The 15,300-nt window shown below is 37.0% G+C and overlaps 1 protein-coding gene across 1 annotated transcript; it reads left to right on the plus strand.

Annotated features, from left to right (window-relative positions):
- Positions 1–1,194: 1,194 nt before the first annotated feature.
- GMNC (geminin coiled-coil domain containing) lies at positions 1,195–8,132 on the plus strand. Its single transcript, XM_043474109.1, has 5 exons — positions 1,195–1,399; positions 2,969–3,143; positions 4,818–4,906; positions 5,750–5,866; positions 7,338–8,132. The coding sequence occupies exons 1-5, from the start codon at positions 1,205–1,207 to the stop codon at positions 7,953–7,955; spliced, it is 1,194 nt and encodes a 397-aa protein (XP_043330044.1). The 5' UTR covers positions 1,195–1,204; the 3' UTR covers positions 7,956–8,132.
- The last annotated feature ends 7,168 nt before the right edge of the window (positions 8,133–15,300 follow it).

Raw genomic sequence — 15,300 nt, forward strand, 5'->3', positions numbered from 1 at the left:
ATGAGGTTAAGAAACCTTTGGAGGCTTTATCTTCTAATACATTGAGGGTTAGGGATTCAGCACATATAAAATTGAGGGGAACACAATTCAATCCATAAAAAATGCCCATTACATAAACGGCCATTAATGTACGGTAGAAAGAAGTCAAAGAGAGTCAGAAACTATAATTATGATAATTAGCATGGATGCTGGAGCCAGAAGTTCAGATCTCTAGTCTGCCACTTTCTAATTGTGTGAACATTGGTCAAATTTAACTTCAGTGCTTCATTCACTATCTTTTGAAACAGGGACAACAAGAGTACTGACTTCCTGGGTTATTGCAGATGAAACAGGAGTTGATTCTTAGTGGTAGATGAATAGTTTTATAAATGACATTATTCATTTTTCTCCTCTGAATATAACATCATAGGAATGGTGAGAATAAAATGCAAGAGGAAAAATGGCAGAAATAAAACACTCTAATTGAGAAATATTAGCACACTAAATTTTCTTTATTATATTAATTTAGTCTATATAATAGTAGTTGTGAAGAAAGACCAACACAGAGACACAATTGAGACTCCTAAATTTATAGCTTAATTCATTCTTTATTCGGCACTCATTACATGTTAGAAATTGTTCCGGGAGTTTAGGAGACAGCAGTGAACAAAATAGTCAGAAACGGCTATTCCCCTGAAGCTTACTTTCTAGAAGGAATATATCACCTCCACATTTCACACCCGCTTCAGAAGGCGGAGAAAATGAGACATATTTAATAGTAGGAAAAAGCCAATCAGTCAGCAACGTCATACAGCAAGTTAATATTCACCGAGCAGCCAGAGAATACCCAGGAGCAGTATTCACCTGGGGGTTGGAAGGCTTCCCCAAGTGCTGCTCTGATGCCTGAGAAGCTGGTGTGGGCTTTTCTGACAACACGCTCTGGCTCTGGGGCCAACCTGTGCGCCCCGCCCAGCCCGGCAGCTGCAGACTCCCTCGGGCTGGAGCTGGTGCGCCCCACCGGTCAGGGCGGCGCCGTCACCGCGGTTCCCGATGCCCGGGCCAGTGGGCCGCGCAGCGAGCCCGCATCCGCGCGGATTTTGAAGCCGCGTTGCACGCCCGGAGCGCCGCGGGCCGGCCGTGAACACACAGCCCGGAACCCGGAGCCGTTGATCCTGGGTCCAGGGAGCAGGTCGCCGAGAGTGCCAGTGACCTTGGCTTTGGCTGGATGTCTCCTGACCCACGTCACCAGCCTGACAGCCTCGCACCAAATCAGAGGGCGGCGCTCGTCACCGGGAGCTCCTGCAGATTAGAACTCGCCTCTCCTAGCTCCTCCCCTCAGTCCCATTTAAAGCTCCCACCCGCTTATCCGAAAATTAAGAGTGGGCTGAGTTTCCTCAGCGCCTTCTTCCAGGGCAAGATGGTAAGTGAGGAGCTGGCATTAGCTAGTTCCCTGGCGAAACCGGGGGCGCTCAGAGAGCCAGAAAGCTTTGCCTTTAGAATTTCTTCCACCTTGGAAACAAGATTTCTCTGCTACCTGCCAATTAAAACAGGTCTTCTTTGCTGCTCCATCTCCCCTTTCCTCTCCCCTATCTTCTCTTGGCTTGCTATGTCTGCCTCTCTGTCTCTTTCATTCTCAACCTCTCTCATCCTTTTGTCCTTTATTTCTATTCTGGACATTCTCCCAACCGTTTCTTTACACCTGCACTCACTTTTCATTCCACCTCTTCCTCTGGATTATGCACATATTTGCAAACACTTGAACTTGAGGCTAGGGGTATTTGGGGTTTGTTTTCTTCTCAGGTGTCAATTGCATAAGAGCACAGCTCTGATTCCAATAATAACCTCAGGGAAAGAGCCTGCAAACATGCCTTTAGAATAAAAGAAAATAGCACTTGATAAACCTTTGGCCGAATTTCTTTGGTCTGCAATGCCCACGCTGGACTTGCTTCAAGACTGGACTTTTTCAAAACTTAACTTATTGGGAATGTTAACAAAGAATGAGTTAATTGACTTAACTTTCTTTTTTCCTCTTCTTATTTGTTTTCTCTCTGTTTATGCTATGCCCAGGAAAGTTCACAAGACAACAAAAGACTTGTCGTGGTCAAAAAGAGTTTGTCCGAAGCTAGGCTCTGATTAAATGAATGGCTTTTACCTGATTAAACATTGACAAATAATTAGGAATGGTCTGTTGTACAAATTAACCCAGGGAGGCTGCATACCTGCCCCTGGCTGGACATCTGGAAAGACTGTGTGTTTGAGGTTTGAGGAGGCAGGGGCAGGAGGGTGTTCACTGGCTCAGAACACAGTAGAGAATACATGCCAGACAGTTAGTGGTGCAAGATAACTTTGGAAAGGCATTGAGACCTGGTGATGGAGAGACATACGTAGAGCTTGCTGTCTTTCCTAACTAATCTATTTCAAGAGGATCCAGGAGCATTTAAAGTCAGAGGAAGAGAGGAAAGAAGGGCGGAATGGAGCAAGTTTATGATTCAGAAACTAAAATTTAATAGTTAGGGTATATGGTATGTTCTGTCCATTCCAGTCCTAACATTCTAAGTTTTTTAAGGTTATTAGAAATATAACTAAGATATTTGCAAGAAAGAGTCAAATAGTTCTTACATGATTCATTCGTTAAGTAGAATTTCTTTTGCTTAGATCTTGGGTAGCCTGTTAGATGACTGAGGCATAGCAACAGAGAATACTGCTGGATATTTACAAATTTGGTCCATCCAATACTAGCCTGTTCTATGCTGAGAGGACCTACAGGAAGTACTGGATGAACCAAGAAGCTGATTCCTTTCTAGTAATTATATTTGGATCACTCAAAATTAATCTGGGATCTATATTTAGCATCTTTATTGGTTTTTATTCACTGCATGTATTTTCTGCTTCTTTCTCCCACTCTTTTCCCCCTCTGAATGCCCATCACCGCATCTCTTGGGACAACCCCCACCCCACTCCCAACCAACCTACGTACTGAATTTTACAGAACACCGTTCTGCCTTGCCAAGACCAGTACTTTGTAGGAGGCCAGAGCTATAATTGTCCGTATTCCGCTACAACGTCAGAATCTAGTGTTGACGTTTCCACGGAGACTTGGGTCTCTTTCTGGGCTGCTGGTCTCCTGGACAACAGAGAGCCCCAACAGGCACCACAGACACAGGGTAAGTTCTGCTCTTCTGCTTTGCTGGTAGATCTGAAGCCCTTCCCCAGTACCCACAGTTGCAAGGCATTGTGGGCTAGAACTCTAGGAGAAGGAATGATAGGCAAGGTTTAAGAAAGCCTAAGACTCCTATATTTTGCAGCCCAAATAACTAGCTTTTTTTGTACTTGCCAAATAGTGAATATGGGATTCTACTCCTTGCCCACTGGATAATATGTATTTCTTCCATACTATACTATACATAAAGTATAATATGTATACTTTACAGTTCTTGGAGATTTCCAAGTCATTGAGAAAGTTTAGGTCTAGGTCAAAGTTATATAAACAATACTAGTGAATGCTTTGGGAATTAAGATACTAGTTAGAAGTTTTTTGTTGTGGTGGTTTTGTTTGTTTGTTTGTTTGTTTTTGTTTTAATTAAGGAATATTTCCCTGGGAATGAGAGAGAAGCAAGCAAAATTACTAACTTAATCTTTTATTTCAAAAAGAAAATTCTATGAATAGTGCCTTTTAAATGGAAAAAAAAAAGTCCCATTTTGCCTAAAGAAGACTTCAGCTTTGGAGGGGAACATAACTTTTATGGGAAATGACATTAATTTTGCCATGGGGCTGGTAAACAGTTTCTATAAATATGAAACAAATTTTCTATATTAACACTCAAGTTTCTGGAATAACTATAAGACACCTCAGAATTCTTTATCTGTAGTGCTATTTCTACCACATAAATTTGTTGGATTTGAAGAAAGACACAAGCAAAAAGCCCCCAATTTTTGAAACACACTTAGTGTCTGAAAGGGTATTATTTAATTTTAGCTTTCTATCACAAGAAACAAAGAAAACAGAATACCCAAGATTATGAAACCAAAGACTGTATAAAATTTTATTCCTATCTTGTTTTCCATCATTCCAATTTAATAAAAACTATTTCAGTAATATTTTAGTTAGAGGTGATCAAGATTCTAAACTGTACTAAATCAGGAAAAGAAATTAAAAGTAAACTAACTTAGCATGCCCAAGCAGTCTTATTGGTAGGCATAGTTTGCTGTCAAACATGAAAACACAAAAACTTTGAAAAAACATAAAACATACAGGTGATGACATTTGACATATATGAGTTTTAGTACAGTTTTGAGATTTTCATTGAGTTCTTCAGAGAGAAAAGTTCAAATTATTTTAAAATAGAAAGTGCTATTCCATAAAATTCTGAATAGATGCTCTCCATCAAACTTCACTGATAGGCAGAGATTTTCATCTGGGAAAAAAAATGGTAACATCAAAAATAGGATTTGATTCTACAGACAAACACTATATTACCTAAGCACTACAGCTTAGAAAATAAGATAAAAGCTTAGAAAACATAGTGGAATTGCAATGTAGGCCTAATTGAGGGTGGGGCCAATAAATATTTGCATGAATTAGTAATGCAGATAGGAACTCTTATCTCCTGAAAATTGACCTCTGTAGACACTTGCAGATAGTTTTTAAATATTTGTCTTTCATAGCATTCCTGCCCCTTCTGAAAACTTTAAATATGTCATTTTCCCATGTGAAGTCAATGGCTAACTTCAGAAAGGTAATTGAACTTACTGCCTTTCTGAAATCCTTTGGTTAGTTCTTCATTACACAAAAACTGCATTTGTATTTTCTCAGTTATCCGTTTTGTGTTTTCACATAGAACCATCAGGTGACTCGAATTTCCCTGTTCCTAATTTGTGTTCATGGGAAGAGGCTCAGCTTTCCTCTCAGCTCTACAGGAATAAGCAGGTACGTATAGATAATCAGAACATTGAGATCAGCCATGTTCCAAGTAGTTCATTCTCAACATCGTCCCTTAGTGTCACATGGCTTCCATGGAGAAGTCAAAGTGAAGTGATCAATGTGACAGAAAATAGCAAAACCAAAACCCTCTAGAAAGACTTGCAGTCAAGCCCTAAACTCTTACATGTTAGCTATATGACCTCTTGCATCTTCTTTTTCTTTAATCTATGAGATGGAGATATTTGTACTGCTGTGGAAAGGTCAAATGATATAATGAGAGTGATAGTATTTTTGAGTCATAAATAGCTCATCACTTAGAGCAGAGAAGATGACTATAAAAATTCTTACAAAGATTGCTTAATTTTCCATATTTTGTTTGTTGTTATTTCTGAGAGTAATTTAATCTTGTGGACATACAAACAGATTGATCTGAGATGGAGGGAATCCAACCCATATTATTTTTTCTTTCTTCTTTTTTTTTTTTAACATGCAAGAAAGAAGCTCAGCGAAACCTTTCTAAACACTGTTTTCTATATTTAAACAGTTGCACGCAGCTCATTTACCTACATACTTTCTTGATCTCCTTGTGGTTACAATTTTAAAAGTCATATAATCTCTCCAAACACTTTGCAAAGAATAAAAAAAATTCAGAGCACAAAGCTGAACAATCAGGTAAAAGGTGGGTGTAGATTGAATTTACGCCTTGGAGGACAAGGGCTCCCTGAGATTGTGTTCAGAAAACAAACAGAATAATAATCAAGTTTAAGTAGGTTAAGGATCAGTGGTATTATTATAAGGTTACAAAGTCAATATAGTGGAGCAGCCATCACCATTGTCTGCTTTTTGCAGCTCCAAGATACTCTGGTACAGAAGGAAGAAGAACTTGCTAGGTTACATGAAGAGAATAATCATCTCAGACAATACCTGAATTCTGCTCTAGTTAAATGTCTTGAGGAAAAAGCCAAGGTATGTGACTATCCCCTTTATACAGACAGAGGAGCGATATGAGAAAGAAGACCATTTGGGTAAAAGTCCTTGATTAAATTTAAGAAGTGCATGAAACAATGTGTCTTGAAATTCATCAATAGGATGGATGAATTTTTCTGAAAGAAAAACAGCACTTTCAGAAGAATGTTTATGTCTCATTTCTCTGAAGTATCTAGATTGCAGATTTTAGTCATAATGTTACAAAAGGAGTTGCTAAAGAATCAAAAACCAGTCAAGGGGGTTGCTGAGACAACAGAAATTAATCTTAAAATAGTGAGGTGGGAATTAGATCTGAGAGACACAGATTTCTTTTAATTGTCTGTTTGACTTTAGGTGAATCAGTCTCTCACTTGGGGCCTCATTTAGTTCATTTGTAAGTGGATGGACTAAAAAGATCTTTTAAGAATCTTTCCAGCTCTAAATGTTATAAATATGGCTGGAGTTGAAATCTCTTAACTGACAATTAGACATAGCCAATAACATTAACTTTTAATGAACATTGTGTTCTTACCCTTTAAAATGTTTCTAACTCATGGATAGTTTGCCATTAGTCCCTTTTTAAAAATTTTTCCTTTTGAGAGGTTTTGTATTTTTTTATTATCTTTTTGCCATTCTCTTAGCATTATTGTCTTATCATCAATCTTTACCTTACTTCTAGGCAAGCTACATTATTAATCTAATTCAATCATATTGCTTACAACTCTTACCAGATATAACAGTTCAGAGAAGAAAACCCACTATGCTAGTTTCTTTAGAATTCTGTTTGCTTTGTTAAGAAAAGAGAGTATAGCTCAGTTATTAGTCTGGGCTCCAATCTTCAGCCACCATTCTGTAATAAAGGACAGTTATCAAAGCAGTAAGTGATACTAATTAGGCAATTTTTTCTCTCTTGTTCTCAATTTTGCAAGATTTAGAATAATTTGATACATATCACATGGGAGTGCTATGAAAGTTAATAAAATTAGAGGAAGTATGTTCCCTAGCATTTTAATCAGTGGTTCAATCTAGATTCAGATGGCTTAGGTTTAAATCTAGGTTGCGCAGTCCTTAGCAAGTCACTAATGTGCTTCTGCCTGTTTCCTCATTAAAGAAGATTTCAATAGCATCTACATAAAATGAGGTCATGCATTTACCTCAGTACATGATAGTTGCTATTATTGTCATAATAACAATAATCATTACTTCCCTGAACTGAAATTTTAAAGACATCATTTATTCCCTTCAACTTTTAAATGACTAGTACAATAATATGAATTGGAACTTCTAAGTGGTAAGAGATCATCATAGATTTTAACTTAAAGACAGGTTAATCCAATCAGCTTTGCTTTGTATGAGAAAATAAAAATTTATTCAAGTTTTCTAGGGGATTAATGTAGCTAGTAAATATTTGACGATAGTAAAGAAAATGATGTTGGGTGATTGATTGTATTTTCAAATACTATTTCCCCAGAAATTGCTGTCATCAGATGAGTTCTCCAAAGCATGTAGAAAATTCAGAAAGGGGAAGAGGAAACCCAAAGAGCAAATATATTTTCCTCCTGAGATTCCCCATCATAAAAATGCCAAGAGAAGCCTTGCTAGTGAATTTGCTAACTGTGGACAACATGGACCCCCTGTGGATCCCTGGGTTCTTCAGACACTGGGGTTAAAAGACCTCAACACCATTGATGACACCTCATCAGCTAACTACAGTGCCCCCTCGTCTCATGCCAGACAGACCACTAGCACATTTCCCCAGTTTCTGGATGAGGCAATTGATTATCCCAATGCCCCTGGGGAAGATCTGCCAATTGACTATGGAGGTGATAGAACAACCCCCTCGCAAGGCACTGCCAGCCACAGTGAAGATTTTCACTTCCTTTCTCAACTTTCAAATCCTCCAGGAGGACTACAAACTCTTCCTTTCTATACTTCTGATGTGTCACCCAATAAGACAGAGATGGCCTTTTCCACATCCTTGAGCCCTCACTGTAATGTGAAAACGCACTCCTTCCACCAGGGACAAGCTTTTGTTCGTCGAGATGAAGAGGGAGGCTGGAAGTTTACCTGGGTCCCTAAGCAGTCTTAGTGACCCCCTCTTCTATCACAGAGGACTGCCATGAACTCTGTTTACAAGACCCCTCTTGCACTTGAACCTGACTATGTGGAAAACACAAGCTATTGCCCAGACAGTCTCCTGCCACTTTAAATGTCACTCTCAATTACCCACTTAAATCTGCAGGGAATGGCTTCCAAGAATCCATAATGAAACATGCCTGCTCTTCTTTCACCTAAATTTGACTTGTTTACACACCCCCACCTGCTGTTGACTTCCTCCCTTGGCCTTGTACTTGAAAAGGTATTTTCCAATTGCCTGAATATTCCTTTGAGACCTAAATGTGCTGTTCCAATTATAACAAGTCTAACAGCTTTTCTTCTTTCATCAAGCAGTTTAAATGTTCGTAGCCTTCACCTTCTCAGTTTTATTTCTCTCCTGTTCCTCTTCATTTCTAAAAACTGCTTTTTAAATGAGCGTTTTAATTGCTTGAAGTACCTGCTATTAGGCATTCAAATATCTGAGGGTGGGGTTGAAACAAGTATCTTTGCCCATCGCTGTTCCTGAAGACATAATACAGGTATAAGTAATGTTATTTGAGACAGTTCGTTGAGTGTCCCATGGTGAAATTGACATATCTCTTCAAATGCTATAACTCTACTATTAAGCAACAACACTGATAAATTAAAAGATAAAAGATATTTAAATTTACTTTCCTGCATAGTGTATCAGCTTCTGTGGGCACCTGGCATTGTATCTGCAACCAACATGACTCAAACAAGAACATTTTTTGAGGGACTTGTGGTAAAAGAATAAGTCACTGTACTGAACTGCTTAGATGCTATAAACTTCTATTCTTGAAAGTATAGTCTAGCCTAGCCCTGACATTGTATTACTCATCCATTCAGTCATTCATGTGTTCATTTTTCTTTCATCAATACACCCACAATATTTGTAGAACACCAACTATTGGTGTTGTCGGTGTAGAACACCAACAGTTAGCACCAGGCATCATGCTATGGCGTAGTGATAAAATGTGAACAAGTTAGACGCTGTGGATACCCTCATGAGACTTAGACCCACTCATCTGCTGTGACCTTGAAAAAGCTACTTCCCTGGTACGAACGTTCAGTTTTCTGAGCTATAGAATATAGTCAGACTAGATAATCTCTAACATTTTATAAATCGAGTCTGGGTCCCATCAGCTTTATCCTAACACTGTCATCCTAGGGTACTATTCTCTAGTTTTGATTGGCACTGTAGATATGTTGGATTAACTTTTTTATATATAATTTTTTTTTAATGTTAGCCAATAAAACTGCACTTCTAGTGTAGTTAACACTAGAAGTCATTGTTCTGATCACAGTATTCTTTTCCTGGTATGAATCCATTTTGAGTTAAATCAGTCTAATTATGTGAGAACATGTCTAAAAAATATAGACATTATTTTTCAAATAAGTGTGCATAGATTTAATGGTAATTTTGACATCAAAGATTTCTCTGCCTAGATTAAACATACTCTTCATGCTCATGCTAGTTTTTCTTTCCAACTCCTCAAGCTCCCTATCCTTTCTAGAATATTTTACATTTCAAAGATGTGCACCTATTATTTTGGGGGGGACCAAGCTTCAGGTGACAATAAAACCCACCGTGTTGAATGCCTTTCCCATTTTTTCTTTATTCTGCCCTTCATTAAGTTGCTTGTACAGTCAGTGCCTAGTGAGTGAGTGAGTGAAAGTTGCTCAGTCATGTCTGACTCTTTGCAGCCCCATGGACTATACAGTTCATGGAATTCTCCGGGTCAGAATCCTGGAGTGGGTAGCCTTTTCCTTCTCCAGGGGATCAAACCCCAGTCTCCCACATTGTAGGCAGATTCTTTATCAACTGAGCCAAAGGGAAGCCCTTCATTAAGTTGCCTGTAGTCAGTGCCTAAAAGCATGAGTATTCTATTTGGAATTCTTTGCAACTAAGATATATCTTTCATTTTTTTGTTGCTGCTGTTTGGTTTTTGCTTTATTTTGGTGATGTGAAACAAATAATCTTTGTCATTAAGTTTTGCTGTCACCCAGTTTTCTCTATAATCCATGAAGGGGAATCAAATATATTAAATATTTTATGATTTAAGAATAAATAGAACACATTCTATTTTCTAAAAACAAAATCCAAAATTAAAAAGTTCCTTTTACATTCTAGAATCTGTTCCCTGTATGGGTGAAATTTATCTCTCTTTAATAACAAATTTTTAATAACAAATAACAAATTTTAATAAAACTTAAGAATTAGAATTGACTGTACTATCGTAGTAGGAATCAACAAAGCAACATAAATATTTTGAAAGTCTAAATGATCAAGCAGTAAAACAAAATTGATTAGTCAACAAATAATTATTTTGCATTTTTATGTGCTTTATTATGTGTTACGTACTATGAGGAAGCATCCAGGCTCAGCACATTTGGTACATAAAACAAAGCCACATAAAATGTGATAGCTTTTAAATGAAACTTGGTCTCAGGCCAGTTTAAAGAAATTACAGCACATTTGTTGTAAATGGTAACTTGCTCTGGCTTATGTGGGAGAAAATTACCACTTATTCTCACAATCACATCTATAGGTATTTGATATTCACTTGAATTATGTATAGAATATTATTTTGCTGATGTTTAAAAAGTTAGAAATTTTTCTCACCTGAGTATATGTTCTAACTTTATGGTTTTACTATGCCCATCCAGCAAACCAGAGTTAATATTTTACTAATATAAAGTGCAAAATAAAAATTAAATAACACTTTTGATTGCAGTGAATATTTTTATATTGTGCATAACATTTTCTAAACATTTTCTTCTCCTAGATTTTATGCATACTCATTTGATGTGTACCTGTTTTGTACAATATATGTGACCAGACCAATATTTTCAGCATTTAGAGTTTATTCTTTATCCAGAGTACATTTCTGGTGTTAAGTGGCCTAAAAGGTCAAGTGCTTCTTGTGTACAACACTCTTTACCTAACCTCCCATAAAAATTAGAATCCAGTATCAGTTTTTAGTAGTGATGACATTTCCAATGTCCTCTAGTCATCAGAAAATAAATCATATTTGTATCTCATGAGCATCTGGAAAATAAAGGCAATTGCAAAATTTACTTATGCAGGTGACATTTAATGAATGGGAGTGTTTAACATTACAGTGATGCTAAACTATAATTTTGAAAATTTTGAAGAAAAGAAACTATGTTAATCAATGAAAATAAGTTCTCTGGTCTATTTCAAGAAAACAGCAGAAATTTTTAAAAAGCGTGATAAATCAATTCAATAACTGACCTATTAAGTATAGAGTTAATCTGTGATAGTTTTTTGATATTTATTTCTTGCCTGTAAGTCAAGATGTGTGACTTATATTTGTTTCAGTTTACCAAAAGATTCACATAAGATAAATAAATATTAAATGCATCATTTAAAAAAATTTAATAAACCAAATAAAATTGGTTTATAAGTTACAAATATATGGTATATTTCATAACATATCTGTCATATTTTTGTCTACATTTATTGTTACATGAACATAACCAGACTTCCAGTTATAATTCTTACATTGGATATTCTATAAATGTAAAATACAATTTAACACTTAATATTTGAAATGATTTTTATTAGTTTATGATTTAAAATATTTTTAATTATATGTGTCAATTTTGTAATGAATTTATATCTAATAAATAAATAAATGACAAAAATTGAATCCTACTCTTTTGACCTTATTTTAGAAAATTTTTCAGTGAATAAACAACAGGCTAAGAACAAGCTTTTGTATTCATTTCTGCCATAAGTTTGGCAATAGAAAAATATATATTTTATTTTCCAAATAGTGGTATAACTAATAATAGTCACTCATTTGACAGATGTAGTCTGTGCCAGGCTCTGCAGAAGATATAAGGATGAAATATGTGCTCAACTAACATGGCTATAAATGAGAGAAAAACCTTAAGTAAGCTTGTTCAAAGCAAGGGAATAATTAGCCTTCATAAGTAAAAGTTTGTGCTTCAGATATAGCTGGATCTAAGTGCTCAACCAATATTGTCAGGAACCTGGTTTGGGATCTCAAGGAAAACTGATGATTAGGAATGAATTCTGGAATGGTGTTAAGATAGTACTCACTACACAAAAGTTTGGCAGAAACCAGGATGAGATGGGCAATATGAACCTGAAGAGCAGCTAGTTATATCCCATAAACTATTGTCCAGTTATGTAACATTCTCCTTATCGTTCACATCATAACCCCTCCCTTCCAAAATGAATAAAACCTCAGTTAATGTTCCAGGCTGGTCTCAGTCATACCAAGGGAGATTATAAAAACATTTGGGTGTCTGCACATAAAAACTGTGAGGAAATTTTCCCCTGAGGTCACAACAGAAGCCATGTATCTATCTATACCTAAGAGGAAAATTAATATCAAGAGAAATAATTTGAGACTCACATATCATGTCAATAATCACTGTTACACAGATTTCCAGTAATGGGTAATTCATATTTTACTTGGTTTCTCTACAGGGATTTTTTTTTTTCTTGGAGACAACCACCTCTAAATCTCACGCTAAATAAACTTGAAAATTCATGTCATAAGTACAGGCTGTTAGAAATATCCTGATTTCCACTTTACAAATGAGAAAACTGGTTCTGTGTTTTATAGTTCAAGTTGTAACAAGAAATTTAGGCCTGAACTAAACCCTGGGCACTGATTTCAAACATAACTCTTTTTTTTTCTTTCTATATTATACAATCATGATATTAGGGACAAGTAAATATATTTACAGTCTGCAGTCTGTTACAGACTATTATAGGTCTCAGAGCTAGAGACCTGGAAGTAGAAATTTTTGCTTATTTCACCAGAAATCTTTCTGTGGTCCAAGCTCTCTTAATCCCAATGCTAAAAGGGATTATTCACAAAAGGCTTAATTCATCCTTCATCATTTAAAAAAAGGGAAGTGTAAAAATTGAAAACTACTGTAGAAATTTGGGGTTAAGAGAGTAGAAGTGAAAAAAATTAATGTACTTCTTAAATGAAAGGAAGATAAGAGAAATAAATCTCTCTCTAATCGCTCTGTGCTGCTAACGTAGAAGCTTAAAGTAGCAGTTTATGAGCAATGTTCATGAAATCACTTTCTACCTCCCTTTCTGCAAGAAACAGACTTTATTCCTGTTGAAGTAATAATAGCATTCCTTCTCCTTTAAGTATAACTTCCCTGGTGTCTCACTTGGTAAAGAATCCACGGGCAATGCAGGAGACCTGGGTTCGATTCCTAGGTTAGTAAGATCCCCTCGAGAAGGGAATGGCTACCCACTTTAGTGTTCTGGTCTGGATAATTCTACGGACAGAGGACCCTGGCGGACTACAGTTCTTGGGATTGCAAAGAGTCATATAAGATTGAGTGACTTTCACTTTCTTTCACTTTTCTCCTGTTAATCCTTTTAAGTATAACTCTAAGGAACAGCTAAATAGTTGAGGAAGCATATTTACAGTGCTGAGATCACTTCTTCTAAGACACAGGGAGCATTCTATTCTCTCCTGGAAATCAGGAGTTAAATGATACTTTTTCAGGGATGGGGCAGAGCAGATATTTCTTTCTCATCTCTTTTCCAGGTTTATAATCTGAATTAATAAGGCACTGAAAAGATGTTTCAAGGTAACTTTCTTACTTCCAGAGACGGTCCCTAGGACTCAATGGATGGCCCTTCTGGGATGAGGCTCAAGATCTCAGATCTGTAATCAGGAGCATCCTACAGGCAGTGTTCCCTCAGGGCCCTCTGGTTGCTCTGAAACCAAGAGCAAGAGAAGCCCTGTAATGAGTGTGAAGTGAGAAATCAAAATGCCTCATTACAATCAGGCAACAGGCCGAATCACCCCCTCCTTTCATATTAGTCTCCCGAGATTTGCCACCTTTCAATCTTCTTCCGTCCCTAACCCACAGAGGAGTGTGGGATAAGCGTGGGGCCTGAAAGGGGCATCTGCACAGCGCATCCCTGCTGCATCCACTGGGAGTGTGGTGCACCCCGGGAACCCCAGCTTCCTGTGGGAGCAGGGCAGCATATGGCCAGAGACTTACTCTTTTTCTTCTTTTGATTTTAAGGATAATAAGTAGTCCACCTAGCCCACCCTTCTGTCCTCACTCCAAATTTCTACAATATTTTTAATTAATATGCTTTTTTATTTAAATTTTTAAAAAATATTTTTTAATTGAAGGATAATTGCCTTACAGAATTTTGTTGTTTTTCTGTCAAACCTCAACATGAATCAGCCATAGGTATACATATATCCCCTCCTTCTTGAACCTCCCTCTCATCTCCCTCCCCATCCAACCCCACTAGGTTGATACAGAGCCCCTGTTTGCGTTTCCTGAGGCATACTGCAAATACCCATTGGCTATCTACTTTACATATGGTAATGTAAATTTTCATGCTATTGTCTCCATACATCTCACCCTCTTCTGCCCTCTCCCCATGTCCATAAATCTATTTTCCATGTCTGTTTCTCCATTGCTGCTCTGCAAATAAATTCTTTGGTACCAGCTTTCTAGATTCTGTATATATGCATTAGTATACGATATTTATCTTTCTCTTTCTGATTTACTTCATTCTGTATAGTAGGCTCTAGGTTCATCCACCTTATTAGAACTGACCAAAATGTGTTCCTTTTTATGGCCGAGTAATATTTCATTGTGTGTATGTACCACATCTTCTTTATCCATTCATCTGTCAATGGACATCTATGTTCTAGCAACTGTAAACAGTGCTGCAATGAACAATGGGGTACATGTGTCTTTTTCAAGATGGGGTACAAGTGTCTTTTTGGTTTCCTCAGGGCATGTGCCTCAGAGTGGAATTGTTGGGTCATATGGTGGTTTTATTTCTAGTTTTTTAAGGAATCTCCATACCATCTTCCACAGTGGTTGTATTAATTTACATTCCCACCAACAGTACAAAAGGGTTCCCTTTTCTCCACATCCTCTGCAGCATTTATTGTTGTAGACTTTTTGATGATGGCCATTCTGACTGGTGTGAAGTGATATCTCATTGTAGTTTTGATTCACATTTCTCTAATAATAAGCAATGTTGAGCATCTTTTCATGTGTTTGTTAGCCATCTGTATGTCTTTTTTGAAGAAATGTCTGTTTAGGTCTTTTCCCCACTTTTTATTGGGTTGTTTGTTTTTCTGGTATTGAGTTGTATGAGCTTCTTGTGTATTTTGGAAATTAATCCTTTGACAGTTGTCATATTTGCTATTATTTTTTCCCATTCTGAGGGTTGTCTTCTCACCTTGCTTATAGTTTCCTTTGCTGTGCAAAAGCTTTTAAGTTTAATCAGACCCCACTTGTTTACTTTTGTT

The sequence above is a fragment of the Cervus canadensis genome, chromosome 7, assembly GCF_019320065.1.
Source record: "Cervus canadensis isolate Bull #8, Minnesota chromosome 7, ASM1932006v1, whole genome shotgun sequence".
Classification (NCBI taxonomy): Eukaryota; Metazoa; Chordata; class Mammalia; order Artiodactyla; family Cervidae; genus Cervus; species Cervus canadensis.